We start from the raw sequence: 23,867 nt of genomic DNA on the forward strand, positions 1-23,867 counted from the left end.
AAAAAGTCTCTCTCTCTCTCTCTCTCTCTCTCTCTCTCTCTCTCTCTCTCTCTCTCTCTCTCTCTCTCTCTCTCTCTCTCTCTCATCTCTCCTCTTCTCTCTCTCTCTCTCTCTCTCTCTCTCTCTCTCTCTCTCTCTCGCTCTCTCTCTCTCTCTCTCTCTCTCTCTCTCTCTCTCTCTCTCTCTCTCTCTCTCTCTCTCTCTCTCTCTCTCTCTCCTCTCTCTCTCTCTCCTCTCTCTCTCTCTCTCTCTCTCTCTCTCTCTCTCTCTCTCTCTCTCTCTCTCTCTCTCTCTCTCTCTCTCTCTCTCTCTCTCTCTCTCTCTCTCTCTCTCTCTCTCTCTCTCGTGTCTGTTAGCACAGTCCCATAGTGACAGATACATAGGGTGGTGTAGTTCATGTGTTTTAGAGTGCATATCACCATTTCACAGAGGTCATAGGGACACCTTGCCTGGGGCTAAACTCTCCCTGGGGCCACTCAGGGGATCTGGTCCAATGACAGCTCAGCTCTTTAGGTCACCATGACAACTCAACGGGGATATTACAAAGCAGAGTAACTGTACTCACACTACCTCCAGTAATTAAAGATGCATTGACCATACAGTAGATGGAAATGCATTATTGATTAACTGACTGATTCATTTGGCCATTAAAAAGTAAACATTTCTACATTGTAGAATAATAGTGAAGGCATCAAAACGATGAAATAACACATATGGAATCATGTAGTAACCAAAAACGTGTTAATGAAATCAAAATATATTTTAGATTCTTCTATGTGTTATTTCATAGTTTTGATGTCTTCACTGTGCCCAGGAGGAGATGGCATCCTGGACTTGGGTGGAGATCGAGGAGAGAATGTCCTGGACCTGGGAGGAAGTCTTGGCAAGACACGAAAGCCTGCCGGGGAAACAGAAGACAGGAGAGAAGGGAGGACAGCGACGACGTCGGGATTCGCGGCCAGGTAGAAAGCCCAAAAGACAGCCCAAAAATGTTTTTTTGGGGGGGGCACACGGGGTGGTCACACGGGGTGTTCGGCGGAGCTGAGGAATGAGCCAGAGACCGTCAGGGAGTCGAAGGAGGAACTCAACGAAAGATTACGGAGAGAGGTGGTGGCGATGAGAGTGCTGCAGAGCGGACATGCTGAGGAGCGTGACACCAGTCCGGTGTCATCTGCACCAGTTTCACGCATCTGGCGTCCAGTGCGCCTCCCCGGTCCGGTACGTCCTGTGTCTCCTCCACGCACTCGCCCTGAAGTGTGTGTCACCGTTCCGGTACAAGTTGTGCCGGTTCTATGAACTAGGTCTCCAGTTCGCATACAGCCCAGTACGTCCTGTGCTAGCTCCCCGCACTCACCGTGCGGAGTGTGTCATCGTTCCGGCACCATCTGTGCCAGCTCTACGCACCAGGTCTCCAATGCGCCACCACAGCCCAGTACGTCCTGTGCCTCCTCCTCACACTCTCCCTGAAGTGCATGTCCCCAGTCCGGTACGTCCTGTGCCTCCTCCTCACACTCTCCCTGAAGTGCGTGTCCCCAGTCCGGTACGTCCTGTGCCTGCTCCCCTCACTCGCCCTGAGGTGCGTGTCACCAGTCTGGTGCCACCTGTACCGGCCCCACGCATCAGGCCTCCAGTGCAGCTCCCCAGTCCGGTACGTCCTCTGCCTGCTCCTCGCGCTCGCCCTGAGGTGTGTGTCACCAGTCCGGTACCACTAGTGCCGGCCCCACGCACCAGGCTTCATGGGACGATCTCCAGTCCAGAGCTTCCGGCGACAGTTCCCAGTCTAGAGCTTCCGGCGACAGTTCCCAGTCCCAGTTCCCACTTTTTTGGGGTAGGCACAAAACTACCTTCATATTTCCATTTGTTTTTTAAAACTGTTACCGGTTACCTTCAGAAGAGTGCTGTGACACTTTGGGGTTCGTAGAGCAAAACGGAGAACACCATCGTTTTTGTGAGAATCTCCCCTTTCCCAAACGGTTCGGAAGCTTCCAAACAGAAGTTGGCACATCGATGGTACCAACTTTAGTGGGGGTCAAAGGTTAAACCGTTCGTTAAGCCATAGGTCAAACCGTTCGTACACTGCAGACGTTTACCATGAGACAAACACCGCTCTAGCTCTGCCTCCTTTCACCGCAGATGCGGACGTGCGGATGTGGTGGATTGAGACCCATCCAATGCAAAGAAACAGATATCTTTAGCTTAAACTGACTGATTTTGATGGGGATTTTTTTGTTATGTAACTTAGATTGACGCACTGGTGTGTCAATCGACTCCAGGGGGTTATTTATAATCCACATAACAAATTACATTTGTTGTTGCTGCAGGAATATTTTCCGGTTGTAGCAAACTGGCTCAAATTAGTAGGTGGAGTGAAACAGTCTTTACGCAAGAGAGGAACATTACCAGGTGTTCCAGACAATACATATCACACCTTCCGCTCCCATTTTCACATGCAGTGCTGAACTGAAGTGTTCGTCTGGTATTATTTAACGAGGCCTGATTCTGGTGGCTATAGACACAAGGGATTCTAGAGCCGGGGTCTGATCAAGCGGTAAAGCTCTCGGCTCCTGGACCACGGCAGCTTTGGTTCAGCCCATTGTATGTGCCATGCCTACCCTTGGCCTTCCTAGCTGTCATTCCTCTTTCATTGTCTGTCCTGTCACTGTCCTTCCACAGATTTTAACCTGACCCTTCGAAGTCGGATGTGAAATGCAGTTGAAGGGATTGAATGGAGAGCACAGACAGTCAAATTGGATATTGGTGGACCAGAGGGACGGAAAGAGGATCTGTGCTGGGAAGAAGGTAGTGACAAGTTCAGACAACCCTGTTTCCTTTATCAAACAGTAAAGCTGCTGAGATCAGGAAAGACTGCCTGGCAGCCAAAAGGGGAGAGAAAGAGAAGGGTATGAAGAGAATAACAAGAGAGGAGGAAAAAGATGAGGAGGGAAGAAAAGGAGGAAGAAATGACGAGGAAAAGAAACAAGAGCATAGAGGAGGACGGGCAACAAGAGAGGAGGAAAGAGTGAGTGAGAAAAAGGGAAGACAAGGAAGGTAGATGCCTGTCCTAAGCCCACCACTCCATCCAGACCGTACCTGTTGATGGCCGAGCTGAGTTCATCCAGACCGTACCTGTTGATGGCCGAGCTGAGTTCATCCAGACCGTACCTGTTGATGGCCGAGCTGAGTTCATCCAGACCGTACCTGTTGATGGCCGAGCTGAGTTCATCCAGACCGTACCTGTTGATGGCCGAGCTGAGTTCATCCAGACCGTACCTGTTGATGGCCGAGCTGAGTTCAACCAGACCGTACCTGTTGATGGCTGAGCTGAGTTCATCCAGACGACGGGTGTCGCTGGTGGTGCTGTTGTCCAGTTTGGAGAGGCTGTCCATCCTCTTCAGGATCACCTCCAGCATGTCACTGATCTTCCTAAGCACCCCACGAGACTCCACTCCCCCCATCACTACACAGCGAGAGGGAGAGAGAGAGAGGGAGAGAGAGAGAGTGAGTGAGAGGTAGTAAACAATCGATAAAAGCCCAATAACAAGAGAGCGCGGAACGCTTACTATTTAGCCGAGCCCAGTCTCCAATTCATATCATTAAGTAAGCATCCTTCTCTTTCTGCCCTATAGCTTCCTGTGCTAGCAGCATACTTTGCCTGCCTAGCTCAGGCTAAAACATGAATTATTTCAACCACTGACTCCCAGACTTCCTACCACCTAGAGTATAATTTATAATGGTACACACTGCCGCAAAGGCCTGAGTTAGGGAACTATGAAGTGGAACTAATCGTGTTGACATTCCCCGCACTTCGGGGGATGCAATTACGTGTAACCACGGCTGTATTTGTTTCACCCTAGTGAATCAGAGAGGTCGTAGGTGCAGACACTGTGTGTGTGTGTGTGTGTGTGTGTGTGTGTGTGTGTGTGTGTGTGTGTGTCTCTGTGTCTCTGTGTGTGTGTGTGTGTGTGTCTCTGTGTCTATGTCTGTGTCTGTGTGTGTGTGTGTGTGTGTGTGTGTGTGTGTGTGTGTGTGTGTGTGTGTGTGTGTGTATGTGTGTGTGTCTCTGTGTCTCTGTGTGTGTGTGTGTGTGTGTCTCTGTGTCTATGTCTGTGTCTGTGTCTGTGTGTGTGTGTGTGTGTGTGTGTGTGTGTGTGTGTGTGTGTGTGTGTGTGTGTGTGTGTGTGTGTGTGTGTAAGGCCAGGCTCTTTATCCTCTTGATGCTTTGATTGTTCCGCTTCTCTTTATAGGATTATGTGGTGGTGACTGGCTAGACAAACCAAGGTCATATACACAATCAGTCTACAACAGCTCTATATAAAACACAGCCAGACAACATATTGGGCCAGACTGACTGAAATAACATTTACAGGATTACAATGCAATGAATATTTTCTGAAGATGAATAAGATACCTTTCCGGCAAACCTTCACTGACACAATGTGCAATAACACATCTTGAGGTATTTAAAAGACCGCCTTGTCTTACCAGTCGGCGCCACGTGAAAAGCTAGCTATTCGCTGGCCCAAGTGGGGAGACTTCAGGTTGAGGAGTAAGTTTCACACATCCCCATGTGCTACACATCCACCATGCTCTAACTAACTGGACCATTGGAACTATATACACTGAACTAAAATATAAACGCAAGATGTAAAGTGTTGGTCCCATGTTTCATGAGCTGATATAAAAAATCCCTGAAAAATTCCATGCGCACAAAAAGCTTATTTCTCTTAAATTTTGTGAACATGTTTGTTTACATCGCTGTTAGTGATAATCCATCCACCTGACAGGTGTGGCATATCAAGAAGCTGATTAAACAGCATGATAATTACACAGGTGCACCTTGTGCTGGGCACAATAAAGGCCACTCTAAAATGTACAGTTTTGTCACACAACACAATGCCACAAGTTTTGAGATAGCATGTAATTGGCATGCTGACTGCAGGAATGTCCACCAGAGCTGTTGCCAGAGAACTGAATGTTAATTTCTCTAACATAAGCTGCCTCCAGCATCGTTTTAGAGAATTTGGCAGTACGTCCAACCGGCCTCACAACCGCAGACCACGTGTAACCACGCCAGTCCAGGACCTCCACATCCGGCTCCTTCACCTGGGGGACCGTTTCGGGGTGCACCCCTGCCTAGTCATGTGAAATCCATAGATTAGGCCTAATTTATTTATTTCAATTGACTGATTTCCTTATATGAATTTTAACTCAGTAAAATCTTTGAAATTGTTACACGTTGCATTTATATTTTTGTTCTTGGCGTACAGTGAATTCAGACCCCTTCACCTTTTCCACATTTTGTTACATTAAAGCCTTATTGTAAAATGGATTTAATACAAATGTATACTCATCAATCTACACACAATATCTCATAATGACAAAACAAAAACACTTTTTAGACATTTTAGCAAATGTATACAAAAACAGAAATGCCTTATTTACATAAGTATTCAGGCCATGAGACTCGAAATATAGCTCAGGTGCATCCTGTTTCCATTGATCATCCTTGAGATGTTTCTACAGCTTGACTGGAGTCCACCTGTGCTGAATTCAATTGATTGGACATGATTTGGAAAGGCACAGACCTGTCTATATAAGGTCCCACAGTTGACGGTGCATGTCAGAGCAAAAACCAAGCCACGAGGAAGGAATTGTCCGTAGAGCTCCAAGACAGGGTTGTGGCAAGGCACAGATCTGTGGAAGGGTACCAAAACATTTCTGCAGCATTGAAGGTCCCCAAGAACACAGTGGCCTCCATCATCCTCAAATGGAAGAAGTTTGGAACCACCAAGACTCTTCCTAGAGCTGACCGTCCTGCCAAACTAAGCAATCAGGGGAGAAGGGCCTTGGTCAGGGAAGTGACCAAGATCCTGATGGTCACTCTGACACAGTGTTAGAGTTCCTCTGTGGAGATGGGAGAACCTTCTTGAAGGACAACCATCTCTGGAGCACTCCACCAATCAGGCCTTTATGGTAGTGACCAGACAGAAGCCACTCCTCAGTAAAAGGCACATGACAGCCGGCTTGGAGTTTGCCAAAGGCACCTAATGACTCTCAGACCATGAGAAACAAGATTCTCTGGTCTGAGGAAACCAAGATTGAACTCTTTGGCCTGAATGCCAAGCCTCACGTCTGGAGGAAACCTGGCACCATCCCTACGGTGAAGCATGGTGGTGGCAGCATCATGTTGTGGGGATGTTTTTCAGCAGCTGGGACTGGGATACAAGTCAGGATCGAAGGAAAGATGAACAGAGCAAAGTACAGAGAGATCCTTGATGAAAATCTACTCCAGAGCGCTCAGGACCTCAGACTGGGGCGAAGGTTTACCTTCCAACAAGACAACGAACCTAAACACACAGCCTAGACAATGCAGGAGTGGCTTCAGGACAAGCCTCTGAATGTCATTGAGTGGCCCAGCCAGAGCCTGGACTTGAACCCGATCGAACATCTCTGGAGAGACCTGAAAATAGCTGTGATCCCCATCCAACCTGACAGAGCTTGAAAGGATCTATAGAGACGAATGGGAGAAACTCCCAAAATACAGGTGTGCCAAGCTTGTAGAGTCATCCCCAAGAAAACTTGAGGCTTTGATCGCTACTAAAGGTGCTTTAACAAAGTACTGAGTAAAGGTTCTGAATACTTATGTTTTTTTGATATTTTCGTTTTTGCTTTGTCATTATGGGGTATTGTGTGTAGATTGAGGAGGGGGAAAAAAATATTTACTCAATTTTATATTAAGGCTGTAACGTAACAAAATGTGGAAAAAGTGAAGGAGTCTGAATACTTTCCGAATGCACTATACATTAAGAACACCTTCCTAATTTTTAGATGCACCCCCTTTTGCCCTCAGAACAGCCTAAATTTGTCAGGGCATGGACTCTACAAGGTGTTGTAAGCATTACACAGGGATGCTGGCTCATGTTGAGCGTGAAAAACCCCACGTGTTGCAGTTACACTCAAACCGGTGCGCCTGACATCTACTACCATACCCCACGTGTACACAATCCATTTCTCAATTGTCTCAAGGCTTAAAAATGAGTGACATCAATAAGGGTTCATAGCTTTCACCTGGAGTCACATGGACAGTTTTTGTCATGGAAAGAGCCAGTGTTCCTAATGTTTTATATATATATATATATATATATATATAAATATATATATATAAATATATATATACTAAAATGACCATTGAACTATTCCCAAGATACCAGACTGTAGCTTAGAAAACCATAAAGGGATGGTCACTGAAAGGTGAGAGAAACTCTTAGGTCAGATACAGCACTGGTGTAACGTTCGTCGTCTGAAGATGAGGAATCATCGGACCAAAGCGCAGCGTGGTAAGTGTTCATGTTAATTTATTAAAACAGAACACTAAACAAAATAACAAAGAGCATGAAACGAAACAGTCCTGGCTGGTACAGACACAAAGACAGAAAACAACTACCCACAAAACACAGGTGGGAAAAGGCTACCTAAGTATCGTTCTCAATCAGAGACAACGATAGACAGCTGCCTCTGATTGAGAACCACACCAAACACACAGAAATAAAAAACATAGAACACAAAACATAGAATGCCCACCCCAACACGCGCCCTGACCAAACCAAAATAGAGACATAAAAAGAATCTCTAAGGTCAGGGCGTGACAACTGGATCATTCCCTTTAAGGCAGAGAGGTCACAGTATATTCTTCTCCATCATAATGTCAGTGGGTATGAGGTTCGATGGTAGTGATAATCATCTGGAGTGAGCTGCCTACCCCAACCAATACCAACCAACCAATTGGAAGAATTAAAGGAACACATAGCTCAAATACTGCCATGTTGCAGTGGTGGAAAAAGTACTCAATTGTCCTATTTGAGTAAAAGTAAAGATACCTTCATAGGAAATGACTCAAGTAAAAGAGAAAGTGCCCCAGAAAAATACTACTTGAGTAAAAGTCTTGAAGTATTTTGGTTATAAATTTACGCAAGTATCAAAAGTACATGAAATTGCTAAACTGTACTTTAGTTTCAAACGTAAATGGCACACCCTGACCATAGAGAGTCATTGTTTCTCTATGGTGAAGTGGGTCAGGGCGTGAGTGAGGGTGATCTAGTTGATTTATTTCTATGTGGTGTTCTAGTTTATTTTCTATGTTGGTGATTTTTGTATGATTCCCAATTAGAGGCAGCTGGTAATCGTTGTCTCTAATTGGGGATCATATTTAAGTAGCTGTTTTTCCCACCTGTGTTTATGGGATATTGTTTTGAGTTATTGCACGTAGCATCTCTGTAGTCACGGTTCGTTGTTAGTTTATTGTTTATTTGTTTTTTTCTTTGCTAAGTTTCACTTTCTAATAAATAAGGCGACACTCAACATCCGCTGCGCCTTGGTCCGACATTTCTTCCAGCGAACGTGACAGTAAAAGTAAAAGTATAAATCATTTCAAATTCCTTATATTTAACAAACCAGATTGCACAATTAAAAAAATATTTTGTTATTGATGGATAGATAGGGGCACACTCCAACACTCACACATAATTTACAAACAAAGCATTTGTGTTTAATGAGTCTAACAGATCAGCGGCAGTAGGGATGACCAGGGATGTTTTCTAGATAAGTGTGTGAATATGACCATTTTCCTGTCAAAATGTAACGAGTACTTTTGGGTGTCAGGGAAAATGTATGGAGTGAAAAGTACAATATTTTTTTAAAGAATGTAGTGAAGTTAAAGTAAAAGTTGGCAAAAATATAAATAGTCAAGTAAAGTACAGATACCAGAAAAAACTACTTAAGTAGTACTTTAAAGTAGTTTTGCTTAAGTACTTCACACCACTGCCTTGTGGCATACAACTCTATGACTAAAAGTATCAGAGACCATTCCCTTTAAGACAGAGAGGTCACTGTATATTCTTGTCTGCTCTATCATCATGCCAGTGGGTATGAGGTGTGATTGTCATGGTAGTCACCTGGTGTGAGGCCTCTCCGCCATCACACTCCAGTCCTATTGACTTGTCAGGAAATTACAGCAGATTAAGTCCTCTACAGGAGAGCTGTGAGAGAAGGTCACTATTTTTTCTTTCCATGGCAACCTATTATCTCTCTCTCTCACTTTTCTCCTCACCATCGCTCTCTCTTTCTCCCTCTCTTCATACTATCGCTCTCTCCCTACTTTCTTTCTTTCTTTCTGCCTATTATCTCTCCCTCTCTCACTCCCTCTCTCCCCACCACTTTTGAACTCTCCCTACTCTCTTCTAGAATCTGTCTCATTGCCTCTGTCTCTTTCTCTACTCTCTTCTCTCTACTTTTCTCTCTCTTTCTCCCCCCACGCAATCTGGTAGTTATCTCCCTCCACGGTGACAGATGAGGCCCCTGTGTGACAGTGAGTGACATAGTGTCCTTGGGGTCCTAACATATCGCCGTGTCAACCCATCACCGTGTGGAGTGTTACCTTGACGACCGTCCTGGCTTTCATTGACTCCTGATGAGCCGTAATGATCGAGATGGTCATTTGGACACGGAAACGTCTTCCTGCGATCTTATTGGCACATGGAAACACTCCATTTGATCTCATTGGCTGCTGTGTTAAAAGGGTCATTATAACAATGTAATGGAGGTAATTTAGGTTATTTTGATTAACAAAATGCTAATTAAAAAGGCATTTGTGATGCAGCCAGAAGCTTAGTTCAACGGTCTGGTGGTTAAATAGAAGATGACTGTCAATGGGTAGGCTACCAGTTAACAGTAGTATTAAGAGCAAACCACACAATGACCCTGGATCAGTTAGTAAAGTGGCGATTACAGGCCAGCGGCAGCGGAAAATATTTTTTGTTCTGTATCTCAGATTGTTCTGTCAATTCTCACATAGAAACTTCATAGGGAGGAAGGATGTTTAACATGGTTTTTACATTTGTATCACAAACAATTTTCGAGAAAGTCATGATGAAATGGGTCATTTTAGGCCCTTTTTAGACCTATACAGTACATGCCTCCTGTAAGACACTATGATCTGTGAACCGTACATGATACAGACGACATCATGGTGTCATTATACGCCTTGTAGTGTTCTCTCAAGTACGTATGTCTAGATTCTAAAATACACATTCCCACAATCCTTTATTCAACATAAAAAATCTGAATATCTCAAAACAAACCTTTTTGATTTAGCCTAGTTTTAGACATTGTTCAAACACGTCACATTTCCAGAGTGGGCTCTCTGGTACTTTTAATGATATGACCAATTTTATACATAAATATTTAAATTATAGGCAATTAACCAATCAGAGCTTTAGGATTGGTCAGTCCGCAAGTCAAATTTCCTTTTGAATTCATTTTCCCATTCATGGTGTTGGTGGTGCTCATAAAATGGATCATACCTTTAGAATTAGCAGAGAGCCCACTATGGAAATTGTATGTTCTTGTAGAGGGTAGTGTTTTAAACAACATGTCTAATATTGAAAAGATGAATATGACTTTTTCAGAATCTAGACATGCTCCTTATGATAGAGCACACTATAAAAGAGCAGAACTACACCGTGATGTCGTCTGTATCATGTACGGTTCACAGATCACAGTGTCTTACAGGAGGCAGGTCGAAAAAGGGCCTAAAAAAGTCACTTTCATCATGATTTTCTCCAAAATGGTTTGCGATACAAAAAGTCGAAAACATTTCTAACATTCCTCCCAATGAAGTTTCTATGTGAGAATTGCCAGAACAATCTGAGTCATAGAAAATATATTTCGCTCGTGTGGAATCGCCCAAAGGCACAATGTGACCGCGCAGGCCGCTGGTAATTACCTCACATATTAGAGGTCAAATCATTAACATGAACATTCCACTAGGCAGTCTGAATACATTAGCTCAACAGGCAACTATAGGTCATCGACATGCTGTAGGGTCACTTACAGGTCAACCCACTGTACTTGCTGCATTCCCGGAGAGACATCAACAATCAGTCAACTCAGAGTCAGCTACAGGTCAGGCTACTCCACGTACTGTAGCTCTTAGAGGTAGCCTCATGTCAGTGTAGTTGTTATAGCTCGACAATCTTAGAATAAAAGGTGCTATCTAGAACCTTCAAGGGTTCTTCGGCTGTACCCATAGGAGAACCCTTTGAAGAAGCCTATTTGGTTTCTGGTAGAAACCTTTTGTTTCCAGGTCGAAAGCTGCCCTTTTTTTCTAAGAGTGTATCCAGATTCGGCTACAAGCCAGTCTACTGAGCCCTAGGACCGTGCCTCAGGACTACCTGGCCTGATGACTCCTGGCTGTCCCTGTCCTCAGTCCACCTGGTCTTGCTGCTGATCCAGTTTCTGCTGTTTTGCCTGTGGCTATGGAACCCTGACCTATTCACTGGACGTGGTACCGTGTCTTGGACCTGCTGTTTTCGTCCCTCTCTCTCTCCCTCTCCCTCCCTCTCTCTCCCTCCTTCTCTCTCTCTACCGCACCTGCTGTCTAGACCTCGGAATGCTAAGCTATGAAAAGCCAACTTACATTTACTGCTGTGGTGCTGACCTGTTGCACCCTCTACAACCACTGTTATTATTATTTGACCCTGCTGGTCATCTATGCGCGTTTGAACATCTTGAAGACCGATCTGGCCTTAATGGCCATGTACTCTTTTAATTTCCACCCAGCACAGCCAGAAGAGGACTGGCCACCCCTCAGAGCATGGGTCCTCTCTAGGTTTCTTCCTAGGTTCCAGCCTTTCTAGGGAGTTGTTCCTATCCACCGTGCTTCTACATCTGCATTGCTTGCTGTTGGGGGTTTTAGGCTGGGTTTCTGTATAAGCACTTTGTGACATCGGCTGATGTAAAAAGGGCTTTATAAATACATTTGATTTGATACTCGCGGTATCTCTATTGAGCCAGCTACAGGCCAATCTACTTATCGTCTACTTCCTATAGCTCTATTGAGCCAGTCAACCATAGCTTTGTCTCTGTGCTGATCCTCAGTGAACACAGTATTAGCATGAGCTCTCCCAGGGGGACCCTAGTGTTTCATACGAAGCTTCCTTGTTTGGGATATTGACATGCGCTGAAAGGTACCTGTAGAAAATCAGTGTCTTCGTCTTAGTGCCGCAACAAGAAAGAGGATGAACAAGGCTCTGAGAGCTTAAAGGGGCTCAAGTACACCCGTCTGCCCTCCTTGAAGATCAAATAACAGAAGGGCGTTGGGCCAGTAAGCGAAAGGTCACTGGTTCAAATTCCCGAGCCGACTAGGTGAAAAATCTGCTGATGTGCCCTTGAGCAAGGCAATTAACCCTAATTGCTCCAGGGTCTCCTGTCAATAATGGCTGATCCCTGGCTCTGACCCCACTCTCTCAGGGGGAGTGGGATATGCAAAAATGTCCCTTCCAATTCACGTGTGAAATATGACAAACATAAGCATCCACCTAATTATTATGTATATGAGTTAACATAGGATAGAAACAGTTGTTTATCCATAAAGAAAACAGTACTGTTACCACAGTCAATGTATGTCCTTTCTCTCCAGGAGAAGATGAATAAAACCAAGTGAAAAAGTACAAATAGCAACTATTTAAATTCTGTTTATATGAGGAGTCTAATTGACTGTGCACTGTGTGAATCAATACATTCTCGAACACATTCTTCAGAACGACTTCTTAATCGATTGTTGACCTCGTCTTATGAATAACCCTACATTCTTCCTAAACGTAAATCTGAGGTGAAAATAAATGTCCGATTCGGTCAAATCGATCAGATTTGAAGATTCAGTAGTGGGTGAGCTAACAGGACCGTCTGTTCCTTCCCTTGGCTGGTACTATGTCACAGTGTGTTGGGGGGCTCCAGTTAGCGTGGGGTGGCATGGCATACATCACTGTAGCACCATTACTCTCCCCAGCTTCAACCACCATATTGCCCTGAATATTTAGTGTCACGACACATCGTATTTCACCCCAGGTCTGAGAGTGGGTGAGGCGTGAAAGGAATATTCCTGTTAGTGTCTCTAACAGGGCTACTAAACAGAGTGTGTGTGTGTGTGTGTGGGTGTGCGTATGTGTGTGTGTGTGTGTGTGTGTGTGTGTGTGTGTGTGTGTGTGTGTGTGTGTGTGTGTGTGTGTGTGCGTGTGCGTGTGCGTGTGTGTGTCAATAGCAGTAGGACTGTGACGTTGCGACTTGAGGGGTGTGTAGTACGACTGTCCATCATGTTCGAGGGTTAAAAGCGACATCTTTCAGTGGGAGGCCAATCTGTGAAAGTTGAACACGCACACACCCACACCCAAACACCTCAGGGCACAACGACCCGGTGACACTGTTCAACAACACACCCTGAATGGAAGGACATGGTACCTGGTACTAACAGTCCTCACTTCTCTATGTGTGTTCCTCTCTTAATGGACAGACACACTGTTTACTTCACACTAGCACCCCTCTCCACCCCTCTCCTCTCTACCCCTTTCCTCTTCTCCACTTCAGTGGGATGCTAAAAAGCACTCCCTCTCTGTTTCCCACTCTTTTCATGTTGTGTCAGAGCCAAAGGACCCTTCAGCACTCAGTGGGCTGTTGAACGCAGCATAATCTTTGTGCCGTGTTGTGAACGCTGTGAAAAGCCTCTATGTGGAGGACAATGGAGGCATAGCCCGGTGTGGTGGTGGATTGTAAACCATGAGCTGAAAATGCTGGTCATTTCAGTTGTGTTGTGCAGAATCGGTTGCCAGTGGGTCAGGTTGCGTTTTCTTGGACAGACTATAAACACCCATAGACCTTTAATATACACTAGCAAGCACAACAGAAACCCGGACTCTGTGTCCACATCATCCTATAACACATAATGTGCACCAGGAGTTGTTCATTGTGAAGTCCCTCTGTCTCCCCCGCTGGCATGAAAAAAGATACACAGTGAATAGAATATAGTGGATTATACTGTACTGTAGTTCCTCCTGTACTAGTTTGCTGTGTGTGTGTACAATCGTAGCCAGGCTCCCAATGCGACTCACTCGGCAGTGTCTCAGTTCGAGGTGTGAGGTGTGCAGTTAGGGAGCAGGCAACAGGATGAGGTGTTAGTGAGATTGGCCACAGGCTGTTTGCATATTCATGGGGTGAAGTACATGTCAGGCTTGACTAGAGATGACATAGTTGACGCTTACAGGGAGATGAACTGGAGCAGAGCAACACACATCCCTGAATGTATACGTTCTGACACAGACAGGCATATGGACAAATGCATTCACACTCATCATACACTCATGTACTCCCAGTAGGTAGGTTTGCCAGTGTGTGTGTGTGTGTGTGTGTGTGTGTGTGTGTGTGTGTGTGTGTGTGTGTGTGTGTGTGTGTGTGTGTGTGTGTGTGTGTGTGTGTGTGTGTGTGTGTGTGTGTGTGTGTGTGTGTGTGTGTGTGTTGGTGTGTGTGTGTGTGTGTGTGTGTGAGTGTGTGTGTGTGTGTGTGTGTTTCCAGCAAATCTTCACAGCCTGGTACATCTATTTTGCACGTATGGGATCCACCTCTCTCCCTCCCCTCCTCGCCACCTCTCCTCTCTCTCTCCCCTCCTTGCCACCTCTCCTCTCCCCTCCCTGTTCCTCTCTATAGAGTGCAGCAGAGTGAACACAATGTTATATATTATAACCTCCATGCTGTTTACAGAAAATCACTGATCTAAGGTCAGTTTTGGATGTTCCAGCACTAACAGGTATTGAGGGCAGGATTTTCTGAGAATGCTCTGATCCTAGAAGTGTGCCTACCCGCTGGGCACAGACGTCAGTTCAACGTCTAGTGTTGTTTTACATTTGGTTAAGTTTTCAACTAACGTGAATTCAATGTAAAATCAACATTTAAAAAAAAAGTTGGCTGAAAAAAAGGCTGAATGCCCTTACGTTGATGACTTACGTCGATGACTTACGTCGATGACTTACGTCGATGACTCTTTGCAAATTCAATAGTTTCCCACGTTGATTCAACATCATCAGATATACTTTAAAGTGAATGTTAATGGAAACAATGTATATTGAACCAGTGTTTGACGAGTGGGTAAAGCCTGCGATCTCCTCTCCATCTCATCTCCATTTCCAAACTGGAATTCAATTAGATGTAATTAGATGCAGTTCAATTATCATAGCTATCATGGGGGATTTCTACTCATTAGTTGACGGAGTGAAAAAAAGGATTTGATTGCAAAATGTGGACAGGAAGCCAGCTTTCTCATGGGTTGCAGGTTTTCATGCTACACTGGATCAGGACAGTGGGGTATGTGGGCTTTGAGCCAATCCGAATAAGGTAAATAAGCATTGAATCAGGAAGTAGCTGTAATTGTAGAGGTCCACAAAACAATAAAGCACCGAGGCGCCATAAATAATGTCATAGTGTGGTAAAAGAGTAAGTCAATATACGGTATACTCTAAGAAAAAAAGGTGCTATCTAGAACCTTAACGGATTCTTCGGCTACCTGGACCCAAAAAAGGTTTCACTTGGAACCAAAAGGGTTCTCCTAAGAGTGCAGTGCCGATGACATGAGAACAAGCAGTAATGCATGAACATGTTCTCAAAGAACAAACCTCGTTTGCCAGGCGTATAGCTGTGAGATATACAAAGGCTGAAGACACACAACTGTCAGTGTGAGACAAGTAAAACACCATTCTCAGTTTCCCTCTTTCAGTTTCGCCCGAAGCGCCCATAACGTCCTGACGGTGTTCGTTTGGGGCTACTCACTGTTTGCGAGACAACATAGTATTCCAAACTCAAAGCTGCAGAGGGGGAAAGAGAAAGGGAGAGGGAGAGAAAGAGGGAGGGAGATAAGCGAGCTCTCAGTCTATTAGTGCAGACAACTTCTGTCACTTCTCCTTTGTGTCTGTCTCTCTTCCAAAGTGCACGCCAAAGAAGAGAGGATGAGAGAGAAAAAAACGACAGAGAGCGAGTGTATGTGTAGAGTACTAGCTGTATCTCTCTGGCTCCACTACACAGCTGTAATTAAAGCCTCTCCACCCCTCCTCTTCCTCCCTCCCTCCCTCCCTCCCTCCTCCTCTCTTCATCCCCCCTTTCCCCCCACATCTTTAGCAAATCCTCTCAGAACCCATTCTTTGATTTCTGCTTCTCTGAAGTTGCGCTATTCAGTTCGGATCAGCACTCTCTCCCTCTCTCTCCTTTTCTCTCTCTGTTTTTCTCACACACACACACGTACGCGCACGCGCACACACACTCCCTTCCTCTCGCTCTCTCTTTCTTTCATCCCATGTCTTTCACCAGCAGCAGGGTAATTTTTGCACCGTGTCTTGTATGCTGTTGTGCATGATGTCAGACTCTGAAACTGAGTGGAGCCTTGAAGCCCACTCCTCCTCACACAACAGCCCGTCAGCACTTGGGAAAACAGCCCAATTAGGGCCAGAAATGGGCACAGATAAAAACAATGTATGAATAGGGATCAAATTGCATAATAATATATGAAAGGGTAATGGGTTTGGCGTGCACTGAATGGATGTTAATGGAGAAGGGAAATAATAGCTACAGCAGGATCAGGAAGAGTATATATTTGATCTTTTCATCTATTTTAAAGGACCGTGTTATACACAAAGCAACCTGTTATTTGCATCTGCAGTCCCTGGGAAGGGTAATGTAGCAGTAGATGCATTGTGAGTGACGTTCAATGTCAACGTGACTTTCTATGCTGTCAATGACAAGGACGACCTAAAGCTAAAGCGCCAATCCCAGCCACACACTGTGTGAGCTGAATGACTAAGGCTGCTGTAAGTCAAGCTAGGGCTGCAGCTATGGGAGCCTGGCACCAGGCGCAGCTACCTCTGTCAATGTCTTTACATTCAGACACACACACTGTCAGTGTCCCCTGTGGGCTGACAGTGTACTGTCCCCTGAAACATATCCTTGTGCATGTACTGGGAAAAAGGCTTCCGGCCTTACAATGTTAACCTGTACATCCCACGGCAAGGTTAGCCTCTGAGTCTTTTAGCATATACTTATCCAGAGCAACTCACAGTAGTGAGTGCGTACATTTTCGTATTTGCTTGTACTGGTCCCCCATGAGAATCAAACCCACAACCCTGGCGTTGCAAGTGCCACACTCTTCCAGCTGAGCCATACAGGACCAACAGCACACACATGTACATCCTTACAATAAGTCCCCAATAACGACAGTCAAATACGGCGCCTCCTCTTGTCTTAACGACTCCCTTATGTAAACATGTCTGTTCCTCAGCCTGCATCAGCTTTGCCGACTGCCATTTATTCACTGGGCTTCGTGGCTTTGTGGACAACTGAGACATAGGGCTTCAGGGGGCCACTTTCCACCACGAGGCAGGACCCTGGACGTCACTGTGTGTTAATGTGACAGGGCACCACGTTGCCCTGGGAGAGAGACAGGGGGAGAGTATTGGAGGAAAGTAGAGAGAGGGGATGTAGAGTGAGAGAGAGGGGATGGAGAGTGAGAGGGAGGGGATGGAGAGTGAGAGGGAGGGGATGGAGAGTGAGAGGGAGGGGATGGAGAGTGAGAGGGAGGGGATGGAGAGTGAGAGGGAGGGGATGGAGAGTGAGAGGGAGGATAGAAAGTGAGAGAGGGGATGGAGAGTGAGAGGGAGGGGATGGAGAGTGAGAGAGAGGGGATGGAGAGTGAGAGGGAGGGGATGGAGAGTGAGAGGGAGGGGATGGAGAGTGAGAGGGAGGATAGAAAGTGAGAGAGGGGATGGAGAGTGAGAGGGAGGGGATGGAGAGTGAGAGAGAGGGGATGGAGAGTGAGAGGGAGGGAATGGAGAGTGAGAGGGAGGGGATGGAGAGTGAGAGGGAGGGGATGGAGAGTGAGAGGGAGGATAGAAAGTGAGAGAGGGGATGGAGAGTGAGAGGGAGGGGATGGAGAGTGAGAGAGAGGGGATGGAGAGTGAGAGGGAGGGGATGGAGAGTGAGAGGGAGGATAGAAAGTGAGAGAGGGGATGGAGAGTGAGAGGGAGGGGATGGAGAGTGAGAGAGAGGGGATGGAGAGTGAGAGGGAGGGGATGGAGAGTGAGAGGGAGGGGATGGAGAGTGAGAGGGAGGATAGAAAGTGAGAGAGGGTATGGAGAGTGAGAGGGAGGGGATGGAGAGTGAGAGGGAGGATAGAAAGTGAGAGAGGGGATGGAGAGTGAGAGGGAGGGGATGGAGAGTGAGAGGGAGGGGATGGAGAGTGAGAGGGAGGGGATGGAGAGTGAGAGGGAGGGGATGGAGTGTGAGAGGGAGGGAATGGAGAGTGAGAGAGAGGGGATGGAGAGTGAGAGGGAGGGGATGGAGAGTGAGAGGGAGGGAATGGAGAGTGAGAGGGAGGGGATGGAGTGTGAGAGGGAGGGAATGGAGAGTGAGAGAGAGGGGATGGAGAGTGAGAGGGAGGGGATGGAGAGTGAGAGGGAGGATAGAAAGTGAGAGAGGGGATGGAGAGTGAGAGGGAGGGGATGGAGAGTGAGAGGGAGGGAATGGAGTGTGAGAGGGAGGGAATGGAGAGTGAGAGAGAGGGGATGGAGAGTGAGAGGGAGGGGATGGAGAGTGAGAGGGAGGGAATGGAGAGTGAGAGGGAGGGGATGGAGTGTGAGAGGGAGGGAATGGAGAGTGAGAGAGAGGGGATGGAGAGTGAGAGAGAGGGGATGGAGAGTGAGAGGGAGGGGATGGAGAGTGAGAGGGAGGATAGAAAGTGAGAGAGGGGAGTGGAGAGTGAGAGGGAGGGAATGGAGAGTGAGAGAGAGGGGATGGAGAGTGAGAGGGAAGGAATGGAGAGTGAGAGAGAGGGGATGGAGAGTGAGAGGGAGGGGATGGAGAGTGAGAGGGAGGATAGAAAGTGAGAGAGGGGATGGAGAGTGAGAGGGAGGGGATGGAGAGTGAGAGGGAGGGGATGGAGAGTGAGAGGGAGGGAATGGAGAGTGAGAGGGAGGAGATGGAGAGTGCGAGAGAGGATAGAAAGTGAGAGAGGGGAGTGGAGAGTGAGAGGGAGTGGATGGAGAGTGAGAGGGAGGGGATGGAGAGTGAGAGGGAGGGGATGGAGAGTGAGAGGGAGGGGATGGAGAGTGAGAGGGAGGGGATGGAGAGTGAGAGGGAGGGGATGGAGAGTGAGAGGGAGGATAGAAAGTGAGAGAGGGGATGGAGAGTGAGAGGGAGGGGATGGAGAGTGAGAGAGAGGGGATGGAGAGTGAGAGGGAGGGGATGGAGAGTGAGAGGGAGGGGATGGAGAGTGAGAGGGAGGATAGAAAGTGAGAGAGGGGATGGAGAGTGAGAGGGAGGGGATGGAGAGTGAGAGAGAGGGGATGGAGAGTGAGAGGGAGGGAATGGAGAGTGAGAGGGAGGGGATGGAGAGTGAGAGGGAGGGGATGGAGAGTGAGAGGGAGGATAGAAAGTGAGAGAGGGGATGGAGAGTGAGAGGGAGGGGATGGAGAGTGAGAGAGAGGGGATGGAGAGTGAGAGGGAGGGGATGGAGAGTGAGAGGGAGGATAGAAAGTGAGAGAGGGGATGGAGAGTGAGAGGGAGGGGATGGAGAGTGAGAGAGAGGGGATGGAGAGTGAGAGGGAGGGGATGGAGAGTGAGAGGGAGGGGATGGAGAGTGAGAGGGAGGATAGAAAGTGAGAGAGGGTATGGAGAGTGAGAGGGAGGGGATGGAGAGTGAGAGGGAGGATAGAAAGTGAGAGAGGGGATGGAGAGTGAGAGGGAGGGGATGGAGAGTGAGAGGGAGGGGATGGAGAGTGAGAGGGAGGGGATGGAGAGTGAGAGGGAGGGGATGGAGTGTGAGAGGGAGGGAATGGAGAGTGAGAGAGAGGGGATGGAGAGTGAGAGGGAGGGGATGGAGAGTGAGAGGGAGGGAATGGAGAGTGAGAGGGAGGGGATGGAGTGTGAGAGGGAGGGAATGGAGAGTGAGAGAGAGGGGATGGAGAGTGAGAGGGAGGGGATGGAGAGTGAGAGGGAGGATAGAAAGTGAGAGAGGGGATGGAGAGTGAGAGGGAGGGGATGGAGAGTGAGAGGGAGGGAATGGAGTGTGAGAGGGAGGGAATGGAGAGTGAGAGAGAGGGGATGGAGAGTGAGAGGGAGGGGATGGAGAGTGAGAGGGAGGGAATGGAGAGTGAGAGGGAGGGGATGGAGTGTGAGAGGGAGGGAATGGAGAGTGAGAGAGAGGGGATGGAGAGTGAGAGGGAGGGGATGGAGAGTGAGAGGGAGGATAGAAAGTGAGAGAGGGGAGTGGAGAGTGAGAGGGAGGGAATGGAGAGTGAGAGAGAGGGGATGGAGAGTGAGAGGGAGGGAATGGAGAGTGAGAGAGAGGGGATGGAGAGTGAGAGGGAGGGGATGGAGAGTGAGAGGGAGGATAGAAAGTGAGAGAGGGGATGGAGAGTGAGAGGGAGGGGATGGAGAGTGAGAGGGAGGGGATGGAGAGTGAGAGGGAGGGAATGGAGAGTGAGAGGGAGGAGATGGAGAGTGCGAGAGAGGATAGAAAGTGAGAGAGGGTATGGAGAGTGAGAGGGAGGGGATGGAGAGTGAGAGGGAGGATAGAAAGTGAGAGAGGGGATGGAGAGTGAGAGGGAGGGGATGGAGAGTGAGAGGGAGGGGATGGAGAGTGAGAGGGAGGGGATGGAGAGTGAGAGGGAGGGGATGGAGTGTGAGAGGGAGGGAATGGAGAGTGAGAGAGAGGGGATGGAGAGTGAGAGGGAGGGGATGGAGAGTGAGAGGGAGGGAATGGAGAGTGAGAGGGAGGGGATGGAGTGTGAGAGGGAGGGAATGGAGAGTGAGAGAGAGGGGATGGAGAGTGAGAGGGAGGGGATGGAGAGTGAGAGGGAGGATAGAAAGTGAGAGAGGGGATGGAGAGTGAGAGGGAGGGGATGGAGAGTGAGAGGGAGGGAATGGAGTGTGAGAGGGAGGGAATGGAGAGTGAGAGAGAGGGGATGGAGAGTGAGAGGGAGGGGATGGAGAGTGAGAGGGAGGGAATGGAGAGTGAGAGGGAGGGGATGGAGTGTGAGAGGGAGGGAATGGAGAGTGAGAGAGAGGGGATGGAGAGTGAGAGGGAGGGGATGGAGAGTGAGAGGGAGGATAGAAAGTGAGAGAGGGGAGTGGAGAGTGAGAGGGAGGGAATGGAGAGTGAGAGAGAGGGGATGGAGAGTGAGAGGGAGGGAATGGAGAGTGAGAGAGAGGGGATGGAGAGTGAGAGGGAGGGGATGGAGAGTGAGAGGGAGGATAGAAAGTGAGAGAGGGGATGGAGAGTGAGAGGGAGGGGATGGAGAGTGAGAGGGAGGGGATGGAGAGTGAGAGGGAGGGAATGGAGAGTGAGAGGGAGGAGATGGAGAGTGCGAGAGAGGATAGAAAGTGAGAGAGGGGAGTGGAGAGTGAGAGGGAGTGGATGGAGAGTGAGAGGGAGGGGATGGAGAGTGAGAGGGAGGGGATGGAGAGTGAGAGGGAGGGAATGGAGAGTGAGAGGGAGGGAATGGAGAGTGAGAGGGAGGGAATGGAGAGTGAGAGGGAGGGAATGGAGAGTGAGAGGGAGGGGATGGAGAGTGAGAGGGAGGGGATGGAGAGTGAGAGGGAGGGGATGGAGAGTGAGAGAGAGGGGATGGAGAGTGAGAGGGAGGGGATGGAGAGTGAGAGGGAGGGGATGGAGAGTGAGAGGGAGGGAATGGAGAGTGAGGAGATGGAGAGTGAGAGGGAGGGAATGGAGAGTGAGAGGGAGGAGATGGAGAGTGAGAGGGAGGGGATGGAGAGTGAGAGGGAGGGAATGGAGAGTGAGAGGGAGGGAATGGAGAGTGAGAGGAAGGGAATGGAGAGTAAGAGGGAGGGAATGGAGAGTGAGGGAGGGGATGGAGAGTGAGAGAGAGGGGATGGAGAGTGAGAGGGAGGGGATGGAGAGTGCGAGAGAGGATAGAAAGTGAGAGAGGGGATGGAGAGTGAGACTCTGACTGGGGGTTTACCCTACCTTGAGAGAGCAGTTGGAGAGATGGAGAGATAAAGGGAGAAAGTAAGAGAGACACAATAGAGATGGGGAAGTAGTACTCATAAAACACTGTGACATATGATGGTAACGCCCCCTATTGGCCCTCATCCCCGCCTCGGCTAAAACCAGCTAAAACCACCGTTTTGCTATAATAGGAAATCACATGGTACAACTGGACAAATTATGACAAAAGATAATGTTGTTCATTTGTTTTTTAACCTTGCATGGAGGGTCAGGGTTTTTCCTATCCTGCTCAGATCATTTCTTCTTCATAAGCTTAAAGTTGATTGAACTTGTCATCTGATTTTCATATAGGTTATTGATATTGCTGAGAGAGAGAGAGAGAGAGAGAGAGAGAGAGAGAGACCATATTTTCTGACTGGATATTTTGCGCTGCTTTGGTGGAATTACCTGCTCTGTCTAGACTACATTCCTCTCTTGCGTTCTGTATAAACATAATTATTGACATAGGCTTTAGCAAACAGGAATTGGAAAATTGCTCGGGTTGCCACTCGAGAGATGGAGAGCTTACTGCTAATGACACTGTGGGCTGTGAAATAGAAAACAAAAACATAATCTCATCTCGCTTTGGAGAGAAAAACCAGGAGAGAGAGAGGCTTGGAGAGTGGAGAATAGCTACTCAACCAGACATCTCGTCTCTCAATGCTCTCTCTCTCTTTCTCCCTTCTCTATTTCTCTCTCCTCTCTCTTTTTCCTTCTCCTCTGTTTTCCCTCCTGCTCTCTCTGCCTTCCCTCTCTCTCTCTCCATCTCCATCTCTCACCCTTTCTCGCTCTCTTTCTGCTCTCTCTACCTTTCTTATCTAATAGCCTCTCTTGTTCTCTCTCTCTCTCTCACTTATTCTCTCACTCACTCAGCCCTCAGCAGATATATTAGCAGCTGCCCGCTCCCAGTCTGCATTAAAAGGCAGAGCCAGGTGCATGATGGTTGATGGCCCACTTCATTGGCCTGGCACCATTCATTCATCCTGTTATTTACTCCTGACATACAGGTAATGAAGCGAGCAACTGGTGAAACAGCAGCGGGGACACATGGGGCAAAATACATACGCTGAGCCAAAATGGACGCCTGGTGTGGTGAAACTGCAGGAGATCAGGGTGAAACACCAGGTGGTGGTGAGGGGCTATATTAATGAGTTGAGCCAAAATGTTCACCAAAATTGGTGAAACCGCAAGGGGTCACGGTGGATAAATAAACGTGATGAGCCAAAATGGACGCCTGAACTGGTGAAAATGCAGGGAGTTAGACATTCATACTTATTCATATACAACCGTACTGTGTGCTAGCTGACTGCCAACCAGATTGCTACCGGGTGAAGTGGAGATCTTTGCTGAGCTAGAACCGAGAAGTACAATTCCCGAGCCACCAAACCTCTCCGCCTTTGCTATAACCTCAAAAATATTAAAGTAGTTGATGTTTTGTTCCTAGCAGGAAGTCACAGCGGGAAGCAGGAGGCATTGTTAAAAAATGTCAATAAGCACAGCAATTGCTACTAAACAGAATCCTTCCACAGTACATGTGGTACTTTGCCTTCAACAGCACAGCATTGTCCTCCATACACAGTAGCAAGGTGAACTGAATGTGCAGTTCACTGTGTGAGAATGGCAAGTTGCAACGGCAAATGGCCGGGAGTCACTGTATTGTACAACCATGAAAATCAGTTAAACTTGGAAAAAAACATTTCTGATAACGCTCAAAAACAAAATGTTAGCCTGGTTGGCTGCAGTCTACAACAAAAGAGGCAGCATCAACTATGTGAGAAAAGCAAGCCGTGCGTACCTTTTGAGTAACTACAAGACAGGCCTTACCATGGCAGTACTAGAGAGTGTGTTGAGCTGGAGTAAGACACAGTAGATATCTACTCCCCTCTCCTCGTCTCTCTAACACACTGAGGGTAATCTGTATGAGGTCCCTTTGGAGCACTCAGGGCTGGCTCTCACCCAGTCTAATCTCACAGCCATGTCGGCTCCAATGAGCTCC

At 47.6% G+C, this 23,867-nt stretch overlaps 1 protein-coding gene across 1 annotated transcript in view; it reads right to left on the reverse strand.

Annotated features, from left to right (window-relative positions):
- Positions 1-23,867, reverse strand: part of LOC129835121 (alpha-1,6-mannosylglycoprotein 6-beta-N-acetylglucosaminyltransferase B-like) — a 143,270-nt gene that overhangs the window by 85,380 nt on the left and 34,023 nt on the right. The window contains exon 3 of the mRNA XM_055900518.1: positions 2,859-3,457. Within this exon, the coding sequence (XP_055756493.1) occupies positions 2,859-3,457 (599 nt within the window). The remainder of the gene's footprint in view (positions 1-2,858; positions 3,458-23,867) is intronic.

Source organism: Salvelinus fontinalis, chromosome 3 (genome assembly GCF_029448725.1).
Source record: "Salvelinus fontinalis isolate EN_2023a chromosome 3, ASM2944872v1, whole genome shotgun sequence".
Lineage (NCBI taxonomy): Eukaryota > Metazoa > Chordata > Actinopteri > Salmoniformes > Salmonidae > Salvelinus > Salvelinus fontinalis.